This window comes from Drosophila innubila (genome assembly GCF_004354385.1).
Source record: "Drosophila innubila isolate TH190305 chromosome 3R unlocalized genomic scaffold, UK_Dinn_1.0 2_E_3R, whole genome shotgun sequence".
Taxonomy (NCBI): Eukaryota; Metazoa; Arthropoda; class Insecta; order Diptera; family Drosophilidae; genus Drosophila; species Drosophila innubila.
The window spans coordinates 31,600,118-31,627,902 of NW_022995380.1; the positions used below are offsets into that span (position 1 = coordinate 31,600,118).

General features: G+C 35.2%; 3 protein-coding genes across 5 annotated transcripts in view; 1 reads left to right on the forward strand and 2 right to left on the reverse strand.

Moving 5' to 3' along the window:
* Positions 1-1,512: 1,512 nt before the first annotated feature.
* On the reverse strand, positions 1,513-27,595 carry LOC117792151 (kinesin heavy chain). Of its 3 annotated transcripts, XM_034632165.1 has the most exons (9): positions 27,288-27,595; positions 26,541-27,020; positions 13,598-13,809; positions 13,354-13,540; positions 12,585-12,906; positions 11,901-12,013; positions 11,640-11,838; positions 9,998-10,379; positions 1,513-2,021 (listed from the first exon to the last, which is right to left on the reverse strand). In XM_034632165.1, the coding sequence occupies exons 3-9, from the start codon at positions 13,782-13,784 to the stop codon at positions 1,852-1,854; spliced, it is 1,560 nt and encodes a 519-aa protein (XP_034488056.1). In that variant the 5' UTR covers positions 13,785-13,809; positions 26,541-27,020; positions 27,288-27,595; the 3' UTR covers positions 1,513-1,851. The 3 variants fall into 3 exon arrangements, with proteins under 3 accessions (XP_034488056.1, XP_034488058.1, XP_034488057.1); XM_034632167.1 differs by lacking the exon at positions 9,998-10,379 and having other exon boundaries at positions 1,861-2,021; XM_034632166.1 differs by lacking the exons at positions 1,513-2,021; positions 9,998-10,379 and adding an exon at positions 11,304-11,532.
* On the reverse strand, positions 15,730-26,267 carry LOC117792150. Its single transcript, XM_034632164.1, has 6 exons — positions 26,263-26,267; positions 22,587-23,985; positions 21,570-21,719; positions 20,768-21,496; positions 18,850-19,949; positions 15,730-18,062 (listed from the first exon to the last, which is right to left on the reverse strand). The coding sequence occupies exons 2-6, from the start codon at positions 23,737-23,739 to the stop codon at positions 15,768-15,770; spliced, it is 5,427 nt and encodes a 1,808-aa protein (XP_034488055.1). The 5' UTR covers positions 23,740-23,985; positions 26,263-26,267; the 3' UTR covers positions 15,730-15,767.
* LOC117789545 (protein Skeletor, isoforms B/C) overlaps positions 25,484-27,785 on the forward strand; it is a 35,626-nt gene continuing 33,324 nt past the window's right edge. The window contains exon 1 of the mRNA XM_034628576.1: positions 25,484-25,508. Within this exon, the coding sequence (XP_034484467.1) occupies positions 25,484-25,508 (25 nt within the window). The remainder of the gene's footprint in view (positions 25,509-27,785) is intronic.

The following is a 27,785-nucleotide window of genomic DNA, read 5'->3' on the forward strand; positions in this document are numbered from 1 at the left end:
TGTCGAGTGCCAAATATTCCCTGTTTTTACATATATATATATATTTATATATATATTACATATATATAAACAACATTTGCCTCACATGACCGACTACCAAATACGGCATAAGTGTCTTAACAAAAAACGATCGCAATAGTTTTATAAGTTATGTTATATTAACAAAGTATATATGTTTTAATTAATATATGTGTTACATGTTTAAATATGTTGAAATGATATTATGTTGAACATGTCATCATTTTTGTTTAAGTTAACAAACTATAACTAATTCTATACATTACTATATGTAATATATATATATATATATTCGATATATATACTCTTATACGCACTCTTATACGCTTGTCTTCCACACAAGTCTTTTTGTATTATGCAATTTATAATATATTAATTATTAAGCGCAACTTTGTACGTTTCTTATGTAAACAAGTGCCACAATTTAAAATGAAAAAAAAGGAACATTTTAAGCAAAAATGCAAATTGTTGCACAAATTCTATTGAAAGTCAATTACAATATCAATTAGCCAAATTTTTAAATCACATGATCAAAACTATTTACATTTGCATGTACACAAATTTTGATAAAAACATTTACGACAATTAGCCATAATTATTAAATACGTTAAGTATTTTTAAAGGATGAACAAATAAACATTTACATTTTGTTACACATTTATATGCATATATATAAATATTTATATATATTTGTATGGAAATTTTGTTTAAGCAACTTTTGTGTAATTTACGTAATTTGCGATCTGTGCATCGGCCAAAGATTAAGCAATAATAAAATATGATTAAGCCCAATAAACGTATAACCCATAATTATTAGGGTAAATTAAAAGGATTTTTTTTTTATATGTAACGAGAAATTGGAATGGAGAAATTTGGTAAATACCCTATAGTAGGAAACCTTTTACTAAAACTATTTATAACTTGGCTATATCCTTGCATATTTTGACAGGTCTCGTTGCTTTAGGTTCCTCAAGAAGCCCTTTATCGTTCGGCATCAAAGAACCATGGGGTTATCGAAGGATCATTGGCATTAAACTTGTCTGTATGACAGCTTAAGAAAATGGTTAAAAACACAAAATGATTGGTAACTTTTAAACGATTTGAAAGTCCTTTAGACAGTTTATATTCCTCTTCGAGACGAGTTGTTTGCCACAGGACACCCCAGAATATATAATAATTTTTCCATGCATACCCCTGTAAAAATTTGTACTAGTTTTTTTAAAAAATCCTTTCAATCCTTGAATGCCAATAGATTGTACTGATATCTGTGAGATAACAAAATATGTAATTTTCCCATTTGCAAGGATATAGAGAATCAAAACCTATAAAATATATATCCCCTAAGCAAACGTGAGCATAATTCGGCCATATCCTTGCCGATTTTGTGAGGACTCATTGCAATAATCTCGCAAGGACAATCTAAATCGAATGACATCAAAGGATAATGGAATAATCTAAGGTTAAATAAAGTTTTCAAATATAGAAACACATTTGTTTTTGTTTAATTTGGTTATACATTTTTTTATTTAATCAGTTTCGTTGGGATATTATTGCAAAATATGCTTTATTAATTAGTAGATGAACACATTGTTTAAACATTATTAAAAAAGAGTAGTAATTTTTAAGAAGAATAAATTGGCTTTCTTCTGGTAGAAAAGGCACACACAAAGGCATAAATAGTTCGAATATAGGGCGAGGTGAGGAAGAGTCGAGTGTATAAATAAATAATATATATACTAGTTAGTATTGATAAAAATGCATGGAATGTTCGTTGTTGTAGATTTGAGACCAAAGTAGCAGAATTGAGAGAGAAACATGGCTCGAATCTTTTTTTTAGCGCGTTGTATTCAAATCGACGCAAATCTTCGAATTGCGATTCTGTTTCTGGCTAATCTCCAGTACCTGGAACATCTCCTTGAGCGCCTCCGATGTGTTCGTCCTGCGTCGATTGCGACGCAAAGTAACGCGTCCCGATTTGAATTCTCGTACTATAGCGTCAAGACCTGGAAGAACACATAAAAAAATTCATATTAGTTGGGTGCATTAAAAATAGAAAAATTGTTAACCAAATTCGTAATCTATGGTCAATTCTAAGATGTTTTCAGCATATTTCTAAAATTAATATTTGTTTAAGTTACAAAATTAATTTTTTTTTAAATTTTTAGCATATTAATATTAGCATATCTTTAGTGCTTTTAGTCCGATCCTGTCAAGATTAGTTTTTAAACTGTTGTTAAGAGCAGGACTTTTAAACTTTCTTAGAATTAAAGGTAGGTTACGAATTGGGGTTACCAATTTTTTTTTTTTAAATCGATGCAGACAAATGTATATAAAGAGCGCTCATTAAACATGCGGTTAGCTGATTGAGAAAAAAAACCTTTGACCAAAAACAAAAAAATGATAAGAGACCTACCTGGGCTTTAAGACAAAGTCGTAAGCTGTTGACTTAATCAAGTAAGCTGAAAGGATTTTAAATTGTGCCAGGATTTGAGAGTAGGAGTTGGAGTTGGAGTCGGGTGGACAATGTGACAAATGTATATAAATCACGACAACAAAAGGGGGCTGAAGGGTGTGGAAGGTAGGGGGATGGTAGTTAAGCCCACGCATTCAACAACTGTCAGCGGCAACAAATGAAGTTTGCTGACGTTGCGTATACGACTTGTTGTACCACAAGAAAAAAGCAAGTCAATGAAAATGTACGGTTTCTGTGTATGGCTGGGTGTGTGTATGTGTGTGTGTGTGTGTGTGTGTGTTTGTATATAAGAAGAGTGGCGCAATAAAACACGGAAATATAAAACGCACAAATAATAATAATAAGCCATAGCACAACAACAACAACAACAACAACGACAACAATAAGAATAACAACAACAACAAGGACTACAACAATGCGGCTTGAAGGTGACGCCTTCTTCTACTTCGTCCTCTTCTTCTTGCGCTTCTCTACTCGCAAAAATAAAAATAATAAATGGCATCTTCCTGTCTTCATCTACTTCATCGAATTTGATACGGAAACAAAGTCGGAGTTGGGTAACATAAGCTCTGAGTGAAACATGTAAACCTACTGACGCCTCTTTAAAGACACATTTTTCTCTCTCTCTCTCTCTCTCTCTCCCGCTCTCGCTCTCTTTTTAGCTGAATTTGCTGCTGTTGTTGCCAAGGACCATGAAGCCAGCTAATAGCCAGGCCAACTCTAGCTCTAGGCTACAGCTCTAACAAAAACTTAAATCAATTCAAGTTTTTGAGCATAACACACACACACACTCATGCTTATGGTACAGTCATGCCTGACTATGGTGACGCTGTTTTTTTTGTGACATTTTTATTCAATGTTTTTAAATTTTGTGTTCTGTTTTCAGTTGTTCTTCACACAGATTTTTGTTTGATTGTCATTTGAAAGAGTCTTTTAATTTTAATACAACACAGTGCTCTATATCCAATAAATATTGTTCTTTATACGCATAAATTCATTAAAGCTCATTAAAGTATAATCAAATTTATTTTAATGCAATTTATTTGTTATATAAAATAAACTGATAACATTGTCTGATGCAACAAACAAAAATCTGAAGCAGTATTTATTACATAAATACAATAACAACATTATTGGTCAAATTTTATATAATTTAAATTTGATTGAATTAAACTAAAGTTATTTTAAAATTGAACTAAAATCCACAAAATATTATTTTATTTTTATACGAAATTAAAACAAAAATAATAATAATATTTTAAATAAACTTAAGAATGTCGGTTTTATGACTACAAAAAATCTATTCTCTGATGTTTTTTTTAATGTTTTAGGTAATTATTTTAATTGTCATCAAAATTGTGAAGGATTTGTAGAACACACCTTGAGATAAACCATATATATCAAAGTCAATTAATTTACACTTCATGGAAATGGTTTAAAACGCGAACGAGAGAGTGGTAGAAAGAGAGAGAGTGGTAGAAAAAGAGAGAGAGAGAGAGAGAGAGAGAGAGAGATAGAGAGAGAAAGAGAGTCTGCAATAATAGTCAGAACAAAAGACATGTGGCTGCCATGGCAATCTTCCGAAAGAAGCCTGTGCACACACAAATACACACACGCACACACACATTCAACTACAGGTTGGCTTCGGCAGTAAGCGACAAAATTCATACACTCTGGGACTAGCTTCAATGGTTTTTGGGCCGAATACAACGATGAGGTCGCACAGTGGTGCGATTAACGAAAAGCATTATTGTTTTCAAAAAATAATTGTTTAAATCCATTTATGCAGATGGTTTCATATTTGTAGAAAGCTTTTTGCAGGCTGTGAAGCATTTAAAAAAAAAATGTATTTTTCTAAAATTTTCATAATCAGTTTTTAGGGCGATTTTTATGTGAAAAGTAACAAAAAATTTCTTCCGCCGATAAAAATGAAAAACCAAAATTGATTACATGGTTTTGATATATAAATTAAATTATTTTTTAATTTTTTTTTTTAATTGGTTCGAGAAATAAAAGATTTTGACTATTTCACTAATAAAAATCAATTTCATTTTGTGATTTTATTGTTACGATTTTTGGGAGTAATATATTGAAATTTGAAGGACTTTCAGGTTGAATTTACCAAAACGCCGACGTATTGCTCTATCAAATCGCGTTATTTACGTTGTGTGATAATTTCAGCCTTCTGGGGCTTATGGTTTGGGCTGTGCAATGATCAGTAAGTGTTTGAGTGAGTCACGACTAAGACATATATCTTAAGTGGCTAAAAAGTTACAGACTTTTGACAACGATTTCAGTCAATCTGTGACACTGTGCGATGGCAGACTCCACGCACACACGCACAGATACAGAAACACGAATACAAAGAGTTTTGAAGAGTGAGTCAGGACACGGACACGCACACGAGTGGCAGGAATTGTTGGCTTGCTTGTTGGCTGTTCACTGTTGGCTGTAAAGTAGCTGCTCACTTGGCTGCCAAGCTCAAACGCTTCATGAGCTTCAAGTGACGCGAACGCGCGTTGTGCACAACAAGTGCAGTCGGCATTTAATAGCTCGATAAATACGTAAATAAAATATACACATTATAATTACAAATATATTTCAAATATAAATAAATATGTAAACGTATCTTTTGGTTAATAACTCGACTTGGCATTAAATATTCGCACAATAAGCGCGTTGATTGATTTGAATGTGCGCTCGTTACGCATACGCCGCGTTGTGCGCGCCAAAAATACGAGAAAGAAAATCAAATAAAAGGAAACGGATGTGCTTAGTGAATGAGACACACACACACACACACAAAGTGAAAGAGTGACAGCGTTGGCTGTAATTGAGTAAAGTGCATAAGTGTATTTGTGAGTGTATTTGAAGGGAGTGTGTGTGTGTGTGTTTGTAAACATGTGGCAGTTGTTGATTGTTATTGCTGTTGTTTGATTTGTGTCAGTGCCATGTGAGCCTCTTCTTCCTTTGCGGCTGATAACATTATCACTTCTATTTCCGCCTACACTTAAACACTTTATTAACCGTTGTTAAAGTCTCTATTTTAATGTCTAAAGCGCAATATTGGAAATTCATGTAAAACTATTTCCCCATTGAATTCTTCGAGCAACAGCAAAAGCGGATTTTACTAACATATATATACACAGCTACGTACACACAAATATTACCAAAAAACCAAAAAGAAAGAATTATCAAAATATTTTTATTTAAAAAAATTAAACATAGTATACGATACCAAAGTAAATGATTGTTTTACGATCTCTATATATATTGTGGTATAATAAAAAAATAAATATTTTGAGATATTTTCGTTAAAAAAGTATGCTATAAATCTCTCTTGATCCGAAATCTGACTAAGTTCAAACTCTCATAACTTTGGGAAAACTCAACTAATATTTAAGCGGAATGACATTTTGATCATAGTTTGTCCTCTAAATTCATTCTGCATTAAAATTTTATTAATTTCGAAAAAAAAAAAATTTTCCACTAGATTTACATTTCAATGCTAAGGGTCCCCCCTTTGGAATTTCGAAAAATTAAAATTTTAAATCTCAAGTTTTCACTCTTAATCAACTCCTTATATCAAAATTAGCATAAAACAACACTTTAAATTTGATTCTGAGACCTTTTAATTTTCTGTAAAAAATCATGCTAAATTGAACAAAAATTTGGACTTGTAAAGTTGCTAGATCCGAAATCTGACCAAGTTCAAACTGTCATAACTTCGGAAAAACTTTACGGATTTTTAAGCGGAACGTCATTTTGATCATGATTTGACCTCTAAATTCATTCTGCATTTAAATTTTATCAAATTCAATCAAAAAATTATTTTTCACAAAATTTAGATTTTAATGCTAATGGTCCCCCCTTTGGAATTTCGAAAATTGAAAATTTTAAATCTCATGTTTTCACCTTTAATCAACTTCTTAAATCGTAATTAGCATAAAACAACACTAAAAATTTGATACTGAGACCTTTCAATTTTTTGTAAAAAATCATGCTGAATTGAACAAAAATTTTGACTTGTAAAGTTGCTAAGTCAAAGGTGTGATCAAACAGACATCCATAGCTCTGTCTAAACTGGACCGATTTTCAAGCGCAATACCATTTTAATATTGATTTGACATCTTAATTTTTTCTGTATTTAACTTTTATAAAATTCGTGAGAAAATTTTTTTTCCCTATATGTATTTATGAGTCGATTTCATAGATATTTCTACACACACACACACACACACACACACACCTTTGTGTATATATATATATATATATATGTAATATACCCTATTTCACTTGCCAACATTTGCACATTTCTATCAACACAGATGCTGTATTTTTATATATATGTGTGAGAATGTTTATCATGTGCGTGTGTTTGTATTTTACAACCAGTTGATTTCATTTTCATGCTATTTACATGTATTTGTTGTTGTTGTTGTTCTGGTAACGCGTCTACACAAGTATGTTGTGTACATGGAACATCCAGCTACAGTGATCACTTGCAATGAACTACCAGCGTACACAAACTGCACTTTGAGATTTATTATTGTACAATTTGCTAATGCTGTTAAATCAAACTTAACATCAAATTCAAATTGAATTTTAATCATTTTAATCTTTGGAATTATTACTTCAGACCAGTATCGCTGAAAAGTAGGCTATACAAAACTATTTCCAACTAATCCAGCAAAAAATATTGCATCATTTAATCCTTTTTTTTAATATCCTCAGAATTTAATACTTTTCAATATTTAATTTAATTATTTAAGTTTTCCATTCTTATTGTTAATAATAATAATAATTTTATTTTAATAGAGTTTAATTGAAAGTCACTTTGTAAATTTAAAATTACTCTACGTCAACTGTACACTGTTAAGTTAACATCTGTTACCTTTAACAGCTGTAAGGCTGTTCACATACATACAGTGAACTCACATGCTACAATTCAATCAGCTCTGACAATCAAACGAGCTAAACACACAAATCTAAATCAATATCGAGATAATTGTTTCAACGCTATAAAAGCGGAAATTAAACGACAACGATGTCCCACAAGTGCAATAGCTATAGCAACAACAACAACAACAGCACACACGCACACACACACATGCGCATAATAAATTATGGCGGTTTCACATTGATTGCAAAATGTATTAAGAGGTAAAAAGAAGAAGAAATTCAGCTTCCACATTTTCCGCTACCTTTTCACTTTTTCCATCTATCAGGCGTAAAGCCGACGCTAATTAGATTTTTACGGACATACTCCCCACTCCAGTGCTGCCGATTTGGCCTTTTTTCAGATAGATTTGTCCTTAATTAATAAATAACTACTTTAGCCGGAAAAATGATTAAGCAACTGCTTAACGAAAATTTGTGATGTAAAAATCCATCAATGAAACAACCTTGAGGTACTTTAATTCTATGATTTTATATGCCGATTAATCGAGTGAAAATAATCGATAATCATAAGAACTCAGCTTCTTTGCAAATATCTTGAAAAAAATGTTTTCTTTTTTTTTGTTTATTATTTGACAAAATAAAATAAAGTAAAGATTTATGTAAGTATTTAAAATTTCATATAGGTTATATTCATAAATAGATAAATGGTACCTCGCTATGTACATATATTTTACATTTTGACTTATCCTAATTTTGGTCTTTCCAATTTTACCAAATTCTTATTATCTGATAAGAAATATTCCTAATTTTGGTCTTTTATTTCCAAATTTTTGCATTCTTGTTGACATTTTTTGACATTCGTTAAGGGAATCATTTATTTTATCTACTTTTCTGCTGGGTTTATCCTGTAATTGTGACGAGTAGTTGGCAACACTGCTTCCAATACACACACACACAGACATATATATATATATATGTAGGTGTGTGCACCTGTTTACAGTTGTCGTAGTTGATTCGTTCGTCCGTCCGTTGAAAAAGCTCGTCGTCAACTTAATTAAGAAGTTGCCGCTGTTGCAACAATGGACCATGAAGCAAAAAAGGGCGCACAGTTGTGGGCGTGGTCAATGTGCAACGTGCAGCACAGTCGTGGCATCGTTTATCAACAACAGCAACAACAACAACCACATCTAGCAAAATATGCATAAAATCAATTACAATCACAGGGCTGTGGCAACAGACAACAACAACAATAACTTGGCCAATTGACAGCAACAAGTTGTGGGCTCAAAATGCCGCAGCAAGAGCAGGACAACAAATGTTAGACAGAGACAGCAACAGTACTTGTCAATTGTCCTAGGGATTTGTGATAATGTAGGATAAGAATTGAAAGAGCAGGAAAATTTTAACTTTTAATGCTATTAATCCAACTGCTGAATCAAATTTTATATATAAATTTATATTTTACTAATTAAATAATTGAATATAATTTTATCTATTTGAAATAATAAATTCTAACATACATTTTTTAAAGTTATCAATGGAAAGTTCGAAAATTTGGATTATTAATGCTTTTAATCTAACTCTTGAATCAAAGTTACTTAAATATTAAACAAAAAATCATTTATTTTAACCAATTATGGAATTTCTTAAGATGCAACATAGTTTGAAAAATCAATGCTTTCATAGTTCATGAAGTTTGCTCTTCAACTTGTGCTCCAAACTTGAACTATGCCTGGCAACTTGATGAAACATATTTCCAATGTGAGGAGTCAACAGACACACACACACACACACGCACGCACACACACACACACCAGTTGGCAGATTGCGCATACGACATGTCACACCAAAAAGATATTAAAAGCGGATAAAGGTAGTTAATTCTTTTTCGGATTTTCCTTTAATTTTTCTAAGAGCACAATAAACTATATATTTAAAACAAAGTATAAAAATTATATTAAAAATTTTGGTTTGTTTGTTTGATGATATAGTTTCTCAGTATCGACAATAAATGTAAATCTCGAGTCAGCTAAATTATTTAAATTCCAAATATTTAGTAGTAATTTTCAATTTCAAATATTAAAAATAAATTTTTTTAAATTATTTTTTTTTAATGTTTATGTTAATCTATTTTTTATAATTATTTTTAGAAAAAAAACACATTATACCCTTTTTTGCCCATTTTCCATGGTCGTAGGGTATAAAACTTCATTATTTCGATGTTTTTCGTGGCTAAGCATCGATTAAATAAATTGATTACTAAGCAATGATTTTCTTGTTTACTTTTTATTTTATTGAACAAATATAAAAAGAAACCCATAAATTAAAAACCACACTCTACTTATCAATTTGTTTTGAAAATCTATGAATCTGACTAATTTTTCCCAAGAAATTCAATGTTTTCGTTCACAAAGTCTAATATTAAACTTTTTATACTAGGTTCAGTTTAAATTTACTTCAGCTACAGAAAGTGCGGCTGAAAAAGCAGGTCGATTGACATTGAATGATAATTGAGACATGTGCAAAAGGAAGAAGAGTGATTGAGGGAAATAAAGTGGTATAAACTGGGTCAAATGATTCTGGCTTAATGATTGGAATACATACCTGTTGCTGCCTCCGCTTGTACCTGATGCATCACGTTATCAATAATCTTATCGCCGCCGCCTTTATGCAAATTATGGCCGGCAATGTGTTGGCTAAAACTTCCACTCACACCAGCAACAAATGCACCACTCGATGCGGAGTAAAGCATTTTTTGCGGCATAGGTGGTGGTGGAGGAGGAGGTGGAGGGGGAAGTGGAGGAGCTGTTGTTGTTGTTGTCATTGTATGCTTATCATTCTGCTGATAACGCGACAATTGCTGCTCGGCGAGATCGGCACGTGTTAATGCCAGCTGCAGTTGCTCCTCGAGGATTTCCAACTTAAGTTGTAATTGTTTTAGTTCATCGTTAGTAGATTTTGCAATAGCCGCATCCATTAGATTTTGCTACGGGATTTGGAAGAGGGGGCGCGGAGCAAGGCGAAGGGGCGTGGCATTGGGGATTGGTAATGAAAATTAGTAGAACAATTATTACTCTTAAAATGCCTTGCAATGCAAGTTAGTGCAAAACAGAAGAACAGAGAGAACGAAAGTGTGGGAGATGAACAAGTGTTGCCATTTTAGCTATAAACTAGCTAGATTTACCAATTTATTCTTAAAGCGTGGAAAATTTGAAAAAAGCTTTTACCTTTAAGTCTGGCTATTAAAAAAAAATGTAATTAAATTCTTCCCATTGCCAGTTAACTTAAATATACTCATATTCTTTGTAGAGAATATATAATGAAATATCTAGTAATGGATTATTTAAATGCTACTTTAGGTTGTAAATGAATATCAAAATGTCGGAATATTATAATTTTAAAATTTAAAAGTTTCTTGAATAACTAAAAATATTCTAACAATTTTTTTTAAATGAATTCTGAATCCAATATCAAGATTTTAACGAAATATTAGCGTTTTTGGTAAAACATATAAACATTTTTTATCTAAAAAAAATAAATGGCATTCTATAAAGCTTCCATTAACTATTTCGTAAATATATATAAAATAAAATGTTTTGTTTGAAAATAGTCAGATATGAAACAAAATTAAAAATACTAAGCGTAAATGCATACAAAACAAATTTATTGATTTTAGTATTTTTCTTGACATCGAAAACTTAAAAACCTCTTAAAAATTGCTAAAAATGGCTAAGTTGGTAACATTGGCTATTAAAAACAAAATTAGCAATTTCTAGCTACTTTTTGGATTAAATAAGCTGACAACACTGAAATACATACATCAAAACAAAGAGAGAGAGAGAGAGAGAGAGAGGGAGAGATGGAGCAAAAAGCAAGCTAGCAAGCGTTTTTCGCTTACGTTTTCAATATATTTTGCTGCTTCAAAAAGTGTTGAAATTGATTTGGATCTTTGGAGTAACAACTAACCAAACAGTTGGATCGATTCCATGCATATATATGCTATATATATACTATAACTGATAGATCATTTAGGGTGCATACAAGTGAAGTGAAGTGTGTGTGCCGATTTCAACAGATATTCAATTGCTTTTGAATATGCTCGAGAACGGTTTAAAAATGTTAAACACGCTGCGTGTTTGCTTTTAGATAAATGTTTAAGATAAAGAGAGATAGATAAAGAGGATAGATAAAAGTAGTTAATGTGTTTAACCAGCACCAGTTAGTTCAATTGTTGTTGTTATTTTACCATTTCCACAATGCGTTCATTGTGTTCCCGCTGTTGTTGTTGCACCTGATCCTTGATCACCTCGAACTCCTCCGCCTCGGATTGAAGTGTGTTGGGTGAAGGCATCGCTGGCATCGTTGTCTGACCATCTGGCAGATCCCTTGTCTTGGCAGTGAGCTCATCATTGCGCTGCTTTAGTTTTATTAAAGCTGCCTCCATTCTAATTAAATGGAATTTAATTTAAATTAAAGTTGCAATTGCTTAAAAGGATTCCCAACTCACTTTTGACTCGTCTCCACGCTCTCCTTCATGTTCTCCGTCAGCAATTTGGCCACCTTGGTCAGATTTCCATTCTCTGTGCGCAGCGTTTCGTTCTCCTCCTCAAGCAAATGTTGCTGAAAAAAAAATTATTCATTAATTAATGATTTCTTTCTCAAATTTTTATTTTTTTTTTATTTAAATTAAAAATGTTGTCTTTATACATAAAACTCTTCGTCCTAATTCACTCACTGACTAATAATTGCACACACCATAAGTCCTAGGAGTCTGAAATTTTCACACAACATATGCTGAGACAATTTTATCGTGGAAATCGAATTATTCTAACAAATCAATTTTTATTTATATCGAAAATAAAAACCTCTACACGAGGTAAAAGTCTAGTGACGAAAGCATAGCAAAAAAATTGGCATTCTGCACTGTGCGCAAAAAGGGTGAGCTACCACGAACATAATAATTACTTTTTGAGCATTCCCGAATGTCAATTTTCGTATTTTTTTTAATCTTAAATTTTAGCGGGATTTAGCGTTTTCCCGCTAAACTATTTTCCATATTAGCTGTTAATATAGTTAGTCGCCTTTCGCACCCTTTTTGCTCCTTTCGTCACTAGCGCGAACTGCCGTTCGCAGTGATATTTAAAAAAAAAAGCCTAAGTGTCGCAGATCGTTTTAATTTGTGCCAACTTACATGCTCTACTAACTCGGCTATCTTCTCATTGGCCTCATAAAGTTGCAAGTCGACGCCGTTTGTGGCATGTTTTAGCGCCAGAAACTCGGCAACAAGTCGCTCCACCAAAGCATTGGTTATGTTGACACCTGGACTGCTATCGACATCGATCAAACTGTCCAGATCATCGTTGATGGCCACATCGCCGCTATCGGCACTGCCATGTTGCAGGATCTTTAGCAGATTGCGTTTCAGCTCCACGGAACCAACTAAAGAGGCGGCAGGATTTGCTCCAGACTGATCCTGCTGCTTCTCACGCATGTGCTCCAGCTCACTTGTAAGACTACAAAGGGAATAGCGTTCATTAATAAACTAAAAATTGTCTATTAATCTGGGATCGTAAATTGAGAACTGATCCGATTTTCTTGCGAAATGTCAATTTTATCATTATTTGATATTTATTTTGATTCTGTTTGAAAAAGTATGGAATAAAATGAAAAGTGATGGAAAGTATGGAAAAAAAAATGGACAGTGATGAAAAAAAATTAAAAGTTTTTAGATTTGTGCAGAATCAAATTAGAAGCTAAAAAATTATATAATTAAATTGATATTCCGCAAAAAATTCGGTTCGTATTTGATGAAGTTATGACAGTTGGAAAATTTTGAAAAGCGTTTGGGGATTTCAAAAAACTTGTATGATATTTGCCTAGCGTATTTATAAATAGAATTTGCAAATTTAAAATAAGAGTTTCCGCTTTTCACACAAATGTATGGAAAACTCTGAGCTTACTTATGAATCTGATCCACCTTCATTTTGTGCAGTTTGTCGAGAGCATTGCGTTCGTTGAGTGTTTTGCTGAACTTGGAGGACAGTTCCTTGATTTCGGATTCAAATTTGAGTTGTTGTTGTTGCAACACTTCCAGCTGAGCACAGAGTTTCTCGTGTTGCAACTGTTGCTCCTCCTGCGTTGTCTTGTCTGCAAAATAATTGTTGAATAATAACAAAGAATCAATAAATTGAAGGCACTACTTACGAGAATCAATCTCGAGCTTGAGCGCCTTGTTCTCCTCCTTTAGCGCTATGTTATCCTCGAGCAGCGTGAACATATCATGCTCCGGATCCTGTTCATTATAGTCCGGTTCACGGACACGACTCCGACTTCGTGTCTTCGCCTCCTGAGTGCGAAACTTGGCCACGGGAATGCGTCCACGTCTTTCCATCTTCAGCTAAAATTGTCCAATCGATCTGATTAAGAGATAAAATTTATAATTAGCACAGTTTTTTTTATATTTCCTATAAGAAAACTTAACTTAAGTCTGCTTACGGCTTGTTTTATAATAAAACCTCTTAACTTAAATGCTGCCATCACCATGAATTGCTTGTGAGTGTATGAATGTGATTCGCAATGTGAATAATGCTGTGAGTGAGTTTTTTTTTCTATTTTTTATAAGCATGCTCTCTCCTTTTTCTTTGGCTGTCCCCAAATTGAAACGCCTTCAGGTTTTATTTGTTTTTTTCTTCTTTTGTTTTCTTTTTTATTTTTATATTTATGTTTAATTGTAATTTAATTATTTTCTGTTTATAATTTGTTATGTATTGAAATTTATTAACGCTTTTTATTATTTTGTATTATTTAATTGTTGTTGCTTTTGCTTCCTTGCTAAAAATGCTCACAGTTCAATTTACTTTTATATTATTTTTTTTATTATTATTTAAAGACTTTTCTTTTTCAAAAATGTATCCCAGAATTTGGCTAAACATTTGAAATGCTTGCAAAGAATTTGAATGCTAAAAACGCCTAAATACGATCAGAATTGGTAACAGAATTTCAGCTTGGCCTTAGTCTATTTTTTTTTTTAGTGCCAGAAGCGCTTTCACAAGTTCTTAACTAATACATTCGTTTTTATAACTAATTATATTTTTTTTTTTTGCATTTTGCCGCAAACCATTTTCACTTTTAGTGTTGAAATTAAAAGAATAACTAAAAAACCATAATTATATTTTATATAGAGCTGTGAAAATCTTTTACTATTTAAGTAGTCATTTTTGAAATTAATTTGTTTACCTTTCCTTGTATTTTTTTCTCATTTTTTTTTGTGTTCTTATAAAAATAACTAATTCAAGGCGGCTTAGAGCTCTTGGTTTTTGCTTTTCATTCATATTTTTTGTTTTTTTTGTTTAATATACTTGCAGTGAATACATAAATATATAGTTTTCAATTTGGTTTAAATTTCTAAATTAAAGTTGTTGTATTTTTTCCTTTCATTTTACAGCTAAATTTAAATTGTATCTTTGGATTATTTGTATGTCATGCATTGTATACTAAATTTTGTAGATACCTTACATGTCTTTTCTCGCTATAATTTACATTGTTTATATCCGTATAACTATTATTTATTATTATTATACTTGTATACATTATATTCTTTCTTTCTGAGTCTAAGCCTCGAAATGTTTTTAAATAGCAATAGATTCTTTTCTAAGGAAATAAGTTTCAGCTTTTGGTTTGAGCCTTTTGCATTGAAATCACATAAATAAGTTTCATAATAATTAAATAGATATTTTAATAAGAGTACGATTAAGTATTAAAGTCAAAAGTGAAATAATGCAGATTCTTCAGAATTTTTTGTACTAAAAAGGTAACAAAGGAAATGAACAAAAAAAATAAGGAACCAATTTTATTTTCACAAATATAAATTATAAGGAAATAATAAAATACTGTAGTTTTGAAGTTAAATAAAAACAATAATAATATATAATTTTATATATACCCTGCCTTACAGTTAATGCATGATTTTGTTTTTCGAGATTCTTATTATTTTTTTTTTTGTTGCTTTTTTATTGCAGAAATTTATAATCTTGGTTGTTTTTGTTAGTTTGTTTGTTTGTGGTTTGTAATCTGCAGTATTGAATTGAATAGATGCGTGTGTGTTGTGGGTGTCTATATTCATGTGTCCATGTGTGTTATTTGTATATATACGACCGCGCGTGGTGTATGAATTGACTAAAATGTCATCCAGAGATATATATATATGTATAAATGTATACATATACATAGACATTTACATGGACATATATATATATATATATATAGATATACATATATATTTATAGATAATATATGTGGTTCGTTGTTGTTATTTTAGTTGTTGTTGGTGTTGTTACTGGATTGGTTTATTTTCTTGTTCTTGTTCTTGGTCTATTCACATTTCCTCGATAAACGCTCGCAATTTGGCCAAAAGAGGTCGATGCAAGTTGTCAGCCTTCTGTTCCAATTGTCGCTTTATCCACTTGTCAAATGAATCCTTGGATATGACCTCACAATCGTAGAGCACATTTAAAGTGCTGCAGATGGTTTCGCCCGCGGCCATCTCATCATCCTCCATTTCGACGAGAAAATGCTCCTTGAGGGACTCGACAATCTCATCGATACAAGCCACTTCTAGTGACTCCTGCGCATCGATGCAGAGTCGCAACAATGGTGTACACTGACTCTTAAATGTCTGCACATTCAGTTGCAATTGCTGATTGTTGTTATTGTTGCTATTTGAGATGACAGTCAAGGCGAAATCACAGCATAGGAATTTCGTTAGTTGTCGCACAAAGTTGTCATTAATATGCACATTTGTATTGATATAATCAATGGCCGTATCACTGGACAAACTCAATAAATAGCTAATCCTCTCCACATGCTCGGCTGGGGTGCGTGTGACCTTTGACCGCTGCATTGGCAATGCTGCATTTGTCTCCAGAAATTGAAAACTATTTTCCAGCAAAAAGTCACGATATTTGCGTGCATCCGTCCAAAAGATTTGTCCACGATCCAATTTATTATCGACATGCCAAAATTTATGTGCATAACCAGCGCCAAATTCCTGCACAAAATAGCTGACAAAAGAGCGCACAAAACGGTCCGTAAACTGTGAATCCTCGAGCCAACGTCGCAGCCAAACATCCTTGAATCCCAGATGACCATCATGCATTATGGGGCCCAGAAACTCAAAGACATAGGTCCAGCCGTTGGGCACATCCACCAACAGATCGGGAAACTCGTCGCCAAAGCGTGCATATGCCTGTTGAAAGCTGGACAAATCAAAGATTTGCTGCTGCATCAAATGGCCAAAGACATTGGCACAGGCCAAACGCTGTGGACGCTTCACTGTAGCCCGATGCACATAATCCATTAGCACATAGTGTATAACAGTCTCGGCATCTTGTTGTTTGACAATTGCATGACGCCAAATGCTTAAAACCTCCGATTGCCAGTTCCTTGTGCTGACCACTTCCTCCACAAGTTTGGTGAGCAACGCTTGACATTGTTTGCCATCCAATTGCAACTCGTTCGCAGCACTTGCCGTATGATTATTATTGTTGCCATGGCGATTGTTGCTGATGCTTGCGGGCAGCACAGGTGGCGGAACCTGCTGATAGGGTGGGTAGGCGTAGGTATTGCCTGCTGCAGTCGCAGGACGCTTTAACAGGGTGGGAGCAGGAGCAGGAGCAGCTGCTGGTGTTGCTGCTGCGCTCACTGGACGGTTGCCCACATTGCGCCATTGATAATGCGACGAGTTGCCCAATTTGGCAGTGACATCATCATTGTTGCTGCTGCTAAAGCGCAACTTGTTGGGATCTATGCTCAATGATTGATTCTCCTGCTGCTGTGACTTGGACATTTTTTGCATAAAGTAGTTGCTGCTGTCGTGACCATGATGACCATGATGTTTCTGCTGCTGCTGCTGATACTGATAATTCTGCTGTTGCTGTTGCGAATTGTTGCCACGTTGTGGTTGTTGCTGTTGTGATTTGGAATCATCATTTTGCTTATGACTCCGCCGACTGTTGACGCTTGTTGTTGTCGCTGGTTGATCCCAATTTCGGGCACGCAAATCGAGCACATCCTGCATCATGAAACGCACTCGACTACTAATCTTGCTGCTCAATTGATGCTGATGTCGTTGATTGCTGCGCGAACGTTGCACAATATCCTGAATGCGACGAAAGATCTTCTCGATGCGCACACCACTTTGATATTGCTCCGAGGGACCAGCCTCTAGCAGATGTCCCACTGTCGTGAGCAGCTTGCACATGTACTCCAGTTTCTCCTCACAGCCATGTTCCAGCAACGATTCGATGCAGTGCAGCACACGATCGCTGGTCAACGATTGCAGCTTAAAGAGTTCGCCTATAAATCGCACGGTGCCCCAGGCACGTCGTCTAAATTGATACTCCAGATCCTCCATTTCGGCACGTAATTCCGCTTTCTTTGCTGCCTCTGTGCAGCTATTGATGCGCTCCTGTGTGGGCTGCAATTTCTTGGCCTTGGCATTTGCATCATTCACATTCGACTCAAACTCGTGCTGAATTCGTGTTATCAGCGAGCTCGTGAACAGCGACTTGTTTTCCGCCTTGATCTCGTGAAAAAGCACTTTACATAAACGTGCATAAGTTGGCGCAAAGTTCGGCTCACTTATTGTCTTCTCAAAAATCAACAGCATTACCTGTAAACGGAATAGATAAAGAATTTCAATTAGATTGGAACTATTTAGAGTATAAATGGTTACTGTCTCACATTAACAAAATTATATTACCTATAAAGGGAATAGATCAACAATTACAATTAGATTAGAATTAGTTAGACTTTGAATGGTAACTGTCCCTAGTTGACAAAATTATATTGGAACTAAAATAAATTTAGATTTAAATTCTATTTATATTAATTTAATTAACGCCGACTAAAGAAAGAAATTATAATACAGTAAATTGAAGCACAAAAAACAGGAGAAAATAATATTTTAAAGACAAAAATAAGAAAATGCTAAAATTAGGAAAATTTAATTTGGAAATAAAAGTTAGAAAATCACAATTGTGTAGAAAAAAAAAGAAATAATGAAAGGGACGCCAAGAAGTAATTATTTATTATATCTTGAGTTTTATAAAAAAAAACTTATAATATTCAAAGTCCCTGATAATGTTATAAGCAAATAAAAATTGGGATATCACAGATGGGCAGACAAAAATTGGGAATAATGTTTCTTAATAACACTGTTCCTAATTTGATCGTTCCTATTTTTTATTTACCGAATATTTTATTCGTAATTTTTAGTTCCTAATAACAAAATTTAAAGTATTGGTTTCCTAAATTTTATTTCCAAATTAAATATGCTGCCTAGTTTTGTTTTCCCAATTTTCATTTCCAAATTTTCGTATTCGGAGTAATATTTTTTTTAAATTTGTATAGGGAATTGAAAAATGAAGCACCCTACTGTATAGAAATGATCATCTTACATTTGTCATTTTGGCTTGTGTGTCCATCTTGATGCTGGACATTTCCTTGAGCAGCACTTCAAAGTTGTCCGGCGTGAGTTTGTTGAGAATACCACGAACTTTCTTCAGCACCGCCTCCATGTCGTTATCCTTGTCCGCCTGTTGCTGCTGTTGTTGTTGCTGATCTGTTGTTGTCGTCGTATATAGAGAAACACGTCGCAGAGTTTCGGGTTGCCAGGCATTCTCACACTCCGACAATTTGATCTCCTCTTTGAGCGAGAGTTGGACACGTATAATGTCCATATAACGTTGACTGGAATTGCCCATGTTGCCGGCATTTGAGTTATTGCCACCACCTGAATTGCCGCCGCCCATTGACTGATAATTATCATGATGTTTCTTATTCGGGCCATGGCCATGACCACGTCCACGTTTGCCAGACATATAATCCAGGGACTCATGACCATGTTGGCCATATTGCTGATGGCCATGATGATGTTGTTGCTGCTGTTGCGACGATTGTCGCGACACAAACAACTGGGCAATGCAATCGCCTTTCTGGCACGGCACCAATGGAGGTTTCCTTGAGTCACTCAGCTTGGACAGTTCACGCAGCTCCTCAATGTTGTACCTGATGAATTTGCTGGCTGTTGAGCCGGACACTTGAGTCTTGGACACATTGCCAGCTGTCTTTGCTTTCTCCGACTGTTTTCTCTTGTTGTTGTTGTTGTTGCCACTGTCAACCGTGGGCAGCTCAATCTTTTGTGGTGCACAGTCCACATTATCCTCCGGTTTGTTATTACTCTCCGCTGCTGGCTGTGAACTCGACCACGTCGAGCTGCATATAAAACTAGAACTTGAGCTTGGCGCCGTTGCTGTCTCCTCATTAAAGTCACCGAATTTCAATTCTCCCACATTACTCTCATCACACTTGTCGCTCAAGTTGCTCGTTTGCTCCTTGTAGGAGCTCTCATCCTCACAGACGGAGCTGCTGCTGTTGAGGAATTCCAATTGTGCCTCCGCATAACTGGGCGTGTCGTCAAAGCTCTTCTGCAAATACTGTGCCACAATATCCTCATTGGCCATATGCTTGTCACTCGAAAACTTCTCCTTGTTGTTAACTAGAATAATAAAGAGAGAGATACAAGCTTAGTTTTGCATAATTACCTCTTTTTGTAATATATTTCTCATTTCATTGACATTAAAAAAAATAATTATAATGAAAATTTCATTTCACTAGCAATAAATAAAAATCTACTACATTAAAAAAGTTATTTTAATCAAAATCAAATTTAACTAGCATTAAAAATAATTTTGTGATAGTAAAAATCACATTTTACCATCATTAAATAATGTACTCCCTGCTAGTACTTTCACTAGCATGAAAAAAAGTACATTACAATAAAATCACAAAAAAAAAGTATATGTGAAATCATGAAAATGAAAAGTAATGACTAAAAAAATGTACATTACTTTATCATTATTATTAAACAATTCAAAGATAAGATTACATTTAAATTTAAAAAAAAAAGAAATGTACTATCAATGCTAATAAAATATGTTTGAATGAAAATTATCTAATTTTAATTCTTGATGAGCATTAAATATTTGTATTTTGTAGCCGATACTCTTAATTAAAAGCTATTTTATAAACAGTGACTTTTTTAATGCTACTGAAATGCCAATTTAAGTAGCTATTATTATCATAAGCATCACTATTTTCAATTGCCAATGAATGATTATATGATTTTCATTATTTTTTGTTAATGCTAGTGAAATTCGATATTATTAAAGGAATGCTAGTAAAATTTGAATGTGTTAATCAAGTGACATTATACGTTGCTTTCACTAGCATTACTTTTTTAATGTCAATAAATAATAACAATTAAAAATGAAAGATAATAATTGTACTAGTTTAAGTTTAAGTGCTGCTACTTACAACTTATCTCGTGGTCATCATCATCATCTTTGGGTTGCTTGTCTCTTAGGCTAAAACTTATGCTAGAGTTATTACTAGTTGTTGCACTAAGCTTATCAGTCGTCGTGGTTGTTATCGTTTTCGTTTTAGTTGCTGTTGTTGTGGTCACAAATATGAGACTGTTGTCAGTTGTTGTTGCTGTTGTAGTTGCACTGTTGTTGCTGTTACTTTTAGTTGCATTCTTGGCATAGCTGTTGCTGTTGTTGCTGCTGCTTCCGGCGACAGTTGTTGTTGCTGTTGCTGTTATTGTTGTTGTCGTTGTGCTTGTTGCCTTTTGATTTTTCTTCTTCTCCTGCTCTTTACGTTTTTGCGCTTTGCGCTGACTCTTTTTGCTCATGCTATTCGGCGGCACAGTCGCAACATCTGGTATTGCAACTGCAGCAGCAACTGTTGCTGCTTTCACACCCACAGTTGTTGACTTCTGCTGTTGTTGTTGTTGCTGTTGTGATTGGGGCTTTAACTGATGCGTTGGCGTTGAAGCAGCAGATGAAGAAGTCGAAGGTTGTTGTTGTTGTTGTTGCTGCTGCTGCTGCTTTTGACCAATTTGTTTTTGTTTGTTGGCCTTTGTGGAACTCAACAACTCAACAGTTGACGTCTTTTCAATGCTGGCCAATATGGAAATAATCTTATCGCTGCCAGCAGCTGCTGCCTCTGCCACAGCCGTTGCTATCGATGTGGGCGTGGCAGTACCTGCAACAGTAAACATTTCAAATCCCATTTAAATCCATTTTCATATTGAAAACAAAAATGTCAAAGTACTTACTCTGCTTGTTAGCCGACTTGGGACGCGTTTGCGATTTGTTCTTCAACGAGTCCTGTGGGAACATCACTGGCATGTCTGTGTTTTCATTGATGAAATACGTCTCCATTGTATTACTCGATAGCTCCGGTGTGTGCTCCGATACATTATCCACTGTGGTGTGCATAAAATTAGAAACAAAGTCAATTAATACAACCAAACTCGATCTTTTTATAATTATAATAATTTTGCAATAAGGGCACATTAATTGTACATTTCATTGTTCAAATTTGACTTTGAATTTAATTTCATAAATAAATAAAAATTTTCAAAATTAAAATTCGCTTAATTGCACTTATACTAAATTGCATAGCCGAGATAATTACATAAATTTTTGGCATAAATTAACATTTATAATTTAAATTTCGTAAAATAATAATAAAATATTAGCTTCAAATTATGTGTCAAATTGGAATATGCACAGTTAAGACCTTTGCACTCTCAAAATATACGGAATTTAGCTTGAAATTTAATCTAAACTTGTGACAATTTGGAAGTGTATTTATATAAAAATTCTTAAAATAGATTGACAAACACTCCAACAGATAAATTAGGCAACAGTTGCTCCGTTTCTTAAGGAGATTTAGCTGGCTGCTTAAAATCACCTTATAATTTGTCAATAACTTTTTTTTTTATATCTGCACTTTTTTTTCGTTATGAAACAAAAATTATATTTACATTTCAATTTTAAAATCATCAAATAACTTAAATTTTTAATATTCATTGAAACGATTAAAAATATGGTTCTAATTATTCATTTTTATAATAAAAATTAATGCACATAAAAGAAAACTAAAGAGAATGCAAATATCAGTGAAAATGTATTTTGGAATATTTGATGAGATTTTAGACCAACAATAAGAGTTAGTACTAATGTTTTTGCGTTTTCTCGAATACACCATTCTAAGATGTTTTCAGTTGTAATTGTTTCTTAGCCTTATCCATCATTTAAATAAAATAAATATAAAATGAGCTACTTACCGTCGTTAAACTGCAAAAAGCTAAGATGCTCGTCCGGATTGCCAGAATTGGCCAGAATATCCTTGACAATGACGCTGACTTTATCCTCATCGGTTAGTGGCAATGTTGAGGTTGCAGTTGCAGTCGCTGAAGTTGCAGCTGAAGTTGAAGGAGTAAATACCATGGATGTTTGCTGTGCTGCCAGCTCCGTTTGCATCTGATGATCCACCTTAAAGGCCGATCCTCCTGTTGCTCCTGCATCCGTTTTATATTGCTGTGCAATGCTGACATCGCTGCCCGTGCTCGAGGTCAAGGTGCAATTGGAGTCCTTCTTGTTGAACACCGATGAATTGGGATCGAGGACATTCTCCTGGGTCACCGGATGTATTATGGGAATGGCATGACGTCGCTCCTTCACTTTATCCGGCTGCTGTCCACTCTGTGCACTGTGCAGCGATGTGGATGAGTAGGATGCACTTACGGCACCCACTGTAACCGCACCAACTGTGCCAGTGTTGCCACCACTCTGCAAATGTGGTGCATATGTGTGCAGTCCGGCCGATGTGGCCGACGGTGGTGCCGTCAATCCGGCAGCGGCAATTAACGGTGCTGTGGTTAAGCTCGGACACGGTAAACTTGGGCAATATGTGGGTTGCATGTGGAATGTGGAATGCGGATTGCCGTTCAATGCATTCTGGCGCGTACTCAAAATGGGCGTCACGGCGGCAGCGCTGCCCACCTGGGGGCGTGGCTGGTGGGAGGGAGGCGGGGCGGCAGCAGCTGCTGCTGTTGCTGTTGCCACACCGTAAGGGGTAAAGTAACTGGGCTGTGGTTGTGGCGGTGTTGCACGTTGTCCGCCACGCATATTAACACGTTGTGTGTTATTGTTGCTGTTGTTGTTGTGGTGTTGGTGTTGCTGGTGGTGCTGGTGTATGCCAGTGTGCGAGTTGTTGCTGCTGTTGTTGCTCAGCTGCGTTGGATGATAGTAGGCAATAGATTGTGGCTGTGTTGCAGTTGCAACGCCAACATGTTGCTGCTGTTGTGCCGCCGGCAACTGTTGCTTTTGTTGCGTTGCTGCTGCTGCTGCGGCCGCCGCTGCAGCTGCTGCTGCTGTTGTGTAGAAGCCACCAGCAGCTGCTGCTGCTGCTGTTGCATTGTTGGTGGCAAAACCCATTGCTGGTGCGCCAATCAATTGTCCCGGATGATTGAATGGCAAATATGCAGTCGATATAAATGTGGTGCTGCCTGGCGGTGGTGCCACGCCTCCACTTGCGCCTCCAGTTGCTGGTGTTGCAATCAGACCCGCTGATTGCGTAAAATGCGGTGGCAATGTTGCACGCACCAAATTCGTGTTGCTGCTGCTGCCAGCATGATGATTATGTGCCAAATGATGATGATTATGGCCTAAATGATTATGTTGCTGTTGGCCATGATGTTGCTGCTGCTGCTGGTGCTGTTGTTGGTGTTGCTGCAACGCATTGTTGCTGGCGGCGGCGCCACTCAATTGTAGAGCGGCGCCGCCGTTGCTGCCATTGCTGCTGCTCGACGACGAGTGATTCAAGGGGGCGTGGCTGGCGTGGGGGGCGTGGCTGGAGTAGGCGGTCAAAGGCGGCGGCGGTTGACTCGAATAAAAAATGATTTGTTGCTGCTGCAGATGATGTTGCTGCTGTGGCTGCTGTGCAACTGCCTGCAACTGTTGCTGCTGCGGTGGTGGCTGCAACTGTTGCTGCTGTTGCTGCGGGGTTAGGGGGTGGGGATGGTGATGATGATGTAGCGCACTCGGTTGTGGCACAATCACAGCGTGTGTTGCTTGTTGTTGTTGCTGCTGTTGTTGTTGTTGTTGTTCCTGTTGCTGCTGATGACGCGACTGTTGCTGCTGCTGCTGATTGTGTTGGTGGTGCGAATGATGATGTTGCTGGCTCTGATGATTGCTGTTGCTGTTGTTGTTGTGATTCTGCTGTTGCCTGTTTCCCTTCCCACCCCCTCCCGTTGGCATGAACATAGAAGGACCTTCGATTGATCTAAACACACACACACACACACGCACGCATACACGCACGCATACACAGAGAGAAAGCGGGAGGCGGGAACAGAACGAAAAATGTACAAAATTGTATTGTTAGTAAGATGAAAATGGAAAATGAAACGCATTAAGAGAATTCAAAGCCATGGGACAATGGGAAATGCGATGAATGATCGTGCAATTAATAAATATAATGAAAAAACAATAAATTAATTAAAGTCATGCAAATTATCTGAATTACAATTAAGCAAGCCAATAGACCAATAAGAATAAGCACTATAAATACCTAAAACTCTAGCAAACTAGGATTTAAATAATTTTGTAGACGCTGTTGCTAAAAAGCAGGGACCGCAAATAATAATTATGAGTTTTAATATTAGTAATTATTATATTCAAGTTTGTTTATAAAAATCAAACCATAATTCTTATTTTCAATTTTTATTATAAAAGTACAAAATAAGATACTCGCAATTTTTATAATAAAAATTGAATAAAAAATGTGTTTTTTTTTTCAAAAATTTAAATTTGTATATAAAAAAATTATAATAATTGCGATCCCTGTTAAAAAGCACCCCTATGTTAGTGATGTAAATAAATATCGAGGCACGGAAAAATATTAAAATTGTTTGCATAAAATATCGGCAAGAATGGCTTTTTAGATCATTCGCAATTTGCAGTTTTTGCACAAGAAATGTGCATATATACTTATATAGTCGATATATCGTGTGGCTGTACATCACTATTATCATGCGTCATTTCCTATACCATGTTTATAGAGCAGTTAAACCTGATTTTAGCCTTAGTCGTTTGTTCTTACAACACATTTTTTTAAGTGTTTATACGTGCGACTTTATTTTGTTATTTCAATTAAAGCAACTTAAGGCACTATATAAACATGGTACTAGGTCATATAAAAGACAGTAGGCAATGCAATACATCGATATCGGTACCGATATTTTTTAAGAATATTTACATCACTAGGTCCTGCAATTTGTATTAATTTTAGCAAGGTCGGTTAATAAAATTCGCAAGGAAGACATTCAATCAAGTTTTTCTTCATTTTACCATTCCAATGAAATGAACGTCAAAAGTTCAAAACTAAAAGCCAATAAATTCATATTTTTCAAATACAATGCATAAAAGAAGCGAGGAACGGAGAGAGAGAGAGGGCAGGAGAGTGACTCTCGGTCAGTTTTGTGGTTGTTGTTGTTAATTGAGCTCATCAATTGGCGTGATGTCACGTATTTAACGTGTGAAAACACATACACATGAACACACACACAAGCAAACTTATCGTTCACTTTTATCAACAGTTAATAAAGAATAAGAAGATAGAGCACAAATATTAATAAAGAGCTCTCTGCAGTTGATGACACACAACAACAGGTGGCGCTCTTAGTCAGCGGCAGCCACACAGCAAATTTGGAACGAAGCAAACAAACAAATAAAAATACAAAAAAGTTGCGTGGGTGAAGCGGCTGCTGTTATTGATCTCTCTCTCTCTCTCTCTGTCTTGCTCTCTCTGTTTGTCTGTTATGCATGTTGCATTTTCGGTTTGTGGCACAAGTGGCCAGTAGGGGTGGAGGAAAAAAAACCTGTTCTAACAGTAAGTGCAACATTTTCTTTGGTTGCAAAGAAAACTGAAACTGCAACACGTTTGCAAATATTTCGCACTTGCTGTTGTTTGTAAACAAAAGAGAGAAGACTAACACACAAAAAAAACCAGTTGGCAACGCCGTCTTTGTGTGGGTGAAACACGATCCACAGAATGCAGAAATCTGATTGGAAATGTTAGGCAATGGAATTCACAGCCAATTAGAGTTAGTTAAATGAAGCGAGTGTGGTAAAGCGAAAGGCCAATAAATAAAAGCAATAACAAATTATAAACAAAAATTGCTGATTGCTATAGTACGAGGTAGGAGAAGGAGGAGGGGGGGAGTGCCGTTACTTACCGCTGCCTGCGCTTTTGTTCTCTGTTTCTCTCGCTTCAGTTGTTTGTTTATTTTGTTTGCTTTTTATGCACAGCTTCGCTTCTTCTTCTTCTTGTTGCTCTTTTTTACTTTATACGCCCACGAAGAGCGGGCACAAAGCAAAGCGACGCGCGTTTTGTTTTTATTACGTTCCTTCTGCTTCTTCCCGTTTCTTCTTCGTTTCTTAGACTTGGAATTTGTCGTAGTACGCAAACTCAATTGATAATTTAACTCTTTCTTGATTTTGCCTTATTTTCTTTCATAAAAATTTTGCAAGCAAAAAAAGTACTTGTGTTTCTTGTGTGTATTTTTTATGTTGTGTTGGAATTTGAAATTTTTCGCATGTATAATTAACGAATGCAACGAATTACGTGGACGAGAGAGACGAACACGCACACATACACATACGTTTAAAATTATTATTGAAAAACAAGTACTGCTAAAATTTCACGGTAATTTTCTCTATAATTAAAAGAAAAAAATAAATGTTTTGCTTTAATTTTGCATTTACAATTTGGGGTTGGTCAATTCCAAGGAATTGTTAAGCAAAGCTTGCTATATATTTTTTCAGTTTTCATATTCATATCTATTTTTTGATATTTTTTTCTGTAATTTCCCTTTGAGGCGTTGGTTGTTGTTGTTATGGTGTTTTGCAGTCGCCTGTCTCTGTTTCTGTTCGTCTGACTGTCTTTGTCCGTCCCCCTCTGATCCGCTCCCACTAGTACTTACTCGCCGCCCAAAAGCTGCTTATTATTTTACACACAAGCACACATTATAAAAATTAAGAAACGAAAATAATTGGAGTTCCACGTGGGGAACACGCCTTTTAAGTACTCGCGTTTTGCTTTTACATTAGTTCATTGTTTTGTTTGTTTGTTTTTCTGATTCTACAGTTTTCATAATCTGTATATTCTATTACAAATAATTTTGTAAATGTAAAAAACGCTACACTGAAAACACACACGTCCGCTCTTCACAACGAATCGTTCAGAATAAGTTCGATTGTAGAGCTGTGTCGTTTCGTTCTAAAAAAGCCCAAATGAACGGTTCATTGAAATGAACGAGTGAACTTGTGCAGCAAATTAAACTATAAATTTCAGCTCTATTTCGTTCAGATTAAGTTCAATTGAACGGAATCCCTGATTTAGTTCAGTTCCGTTCATTCAGTTCTAATCATTCAGTTCAGCTCAGGGCAGCCTTGGTGCTCAGAAAAAGGACGATAGTCAG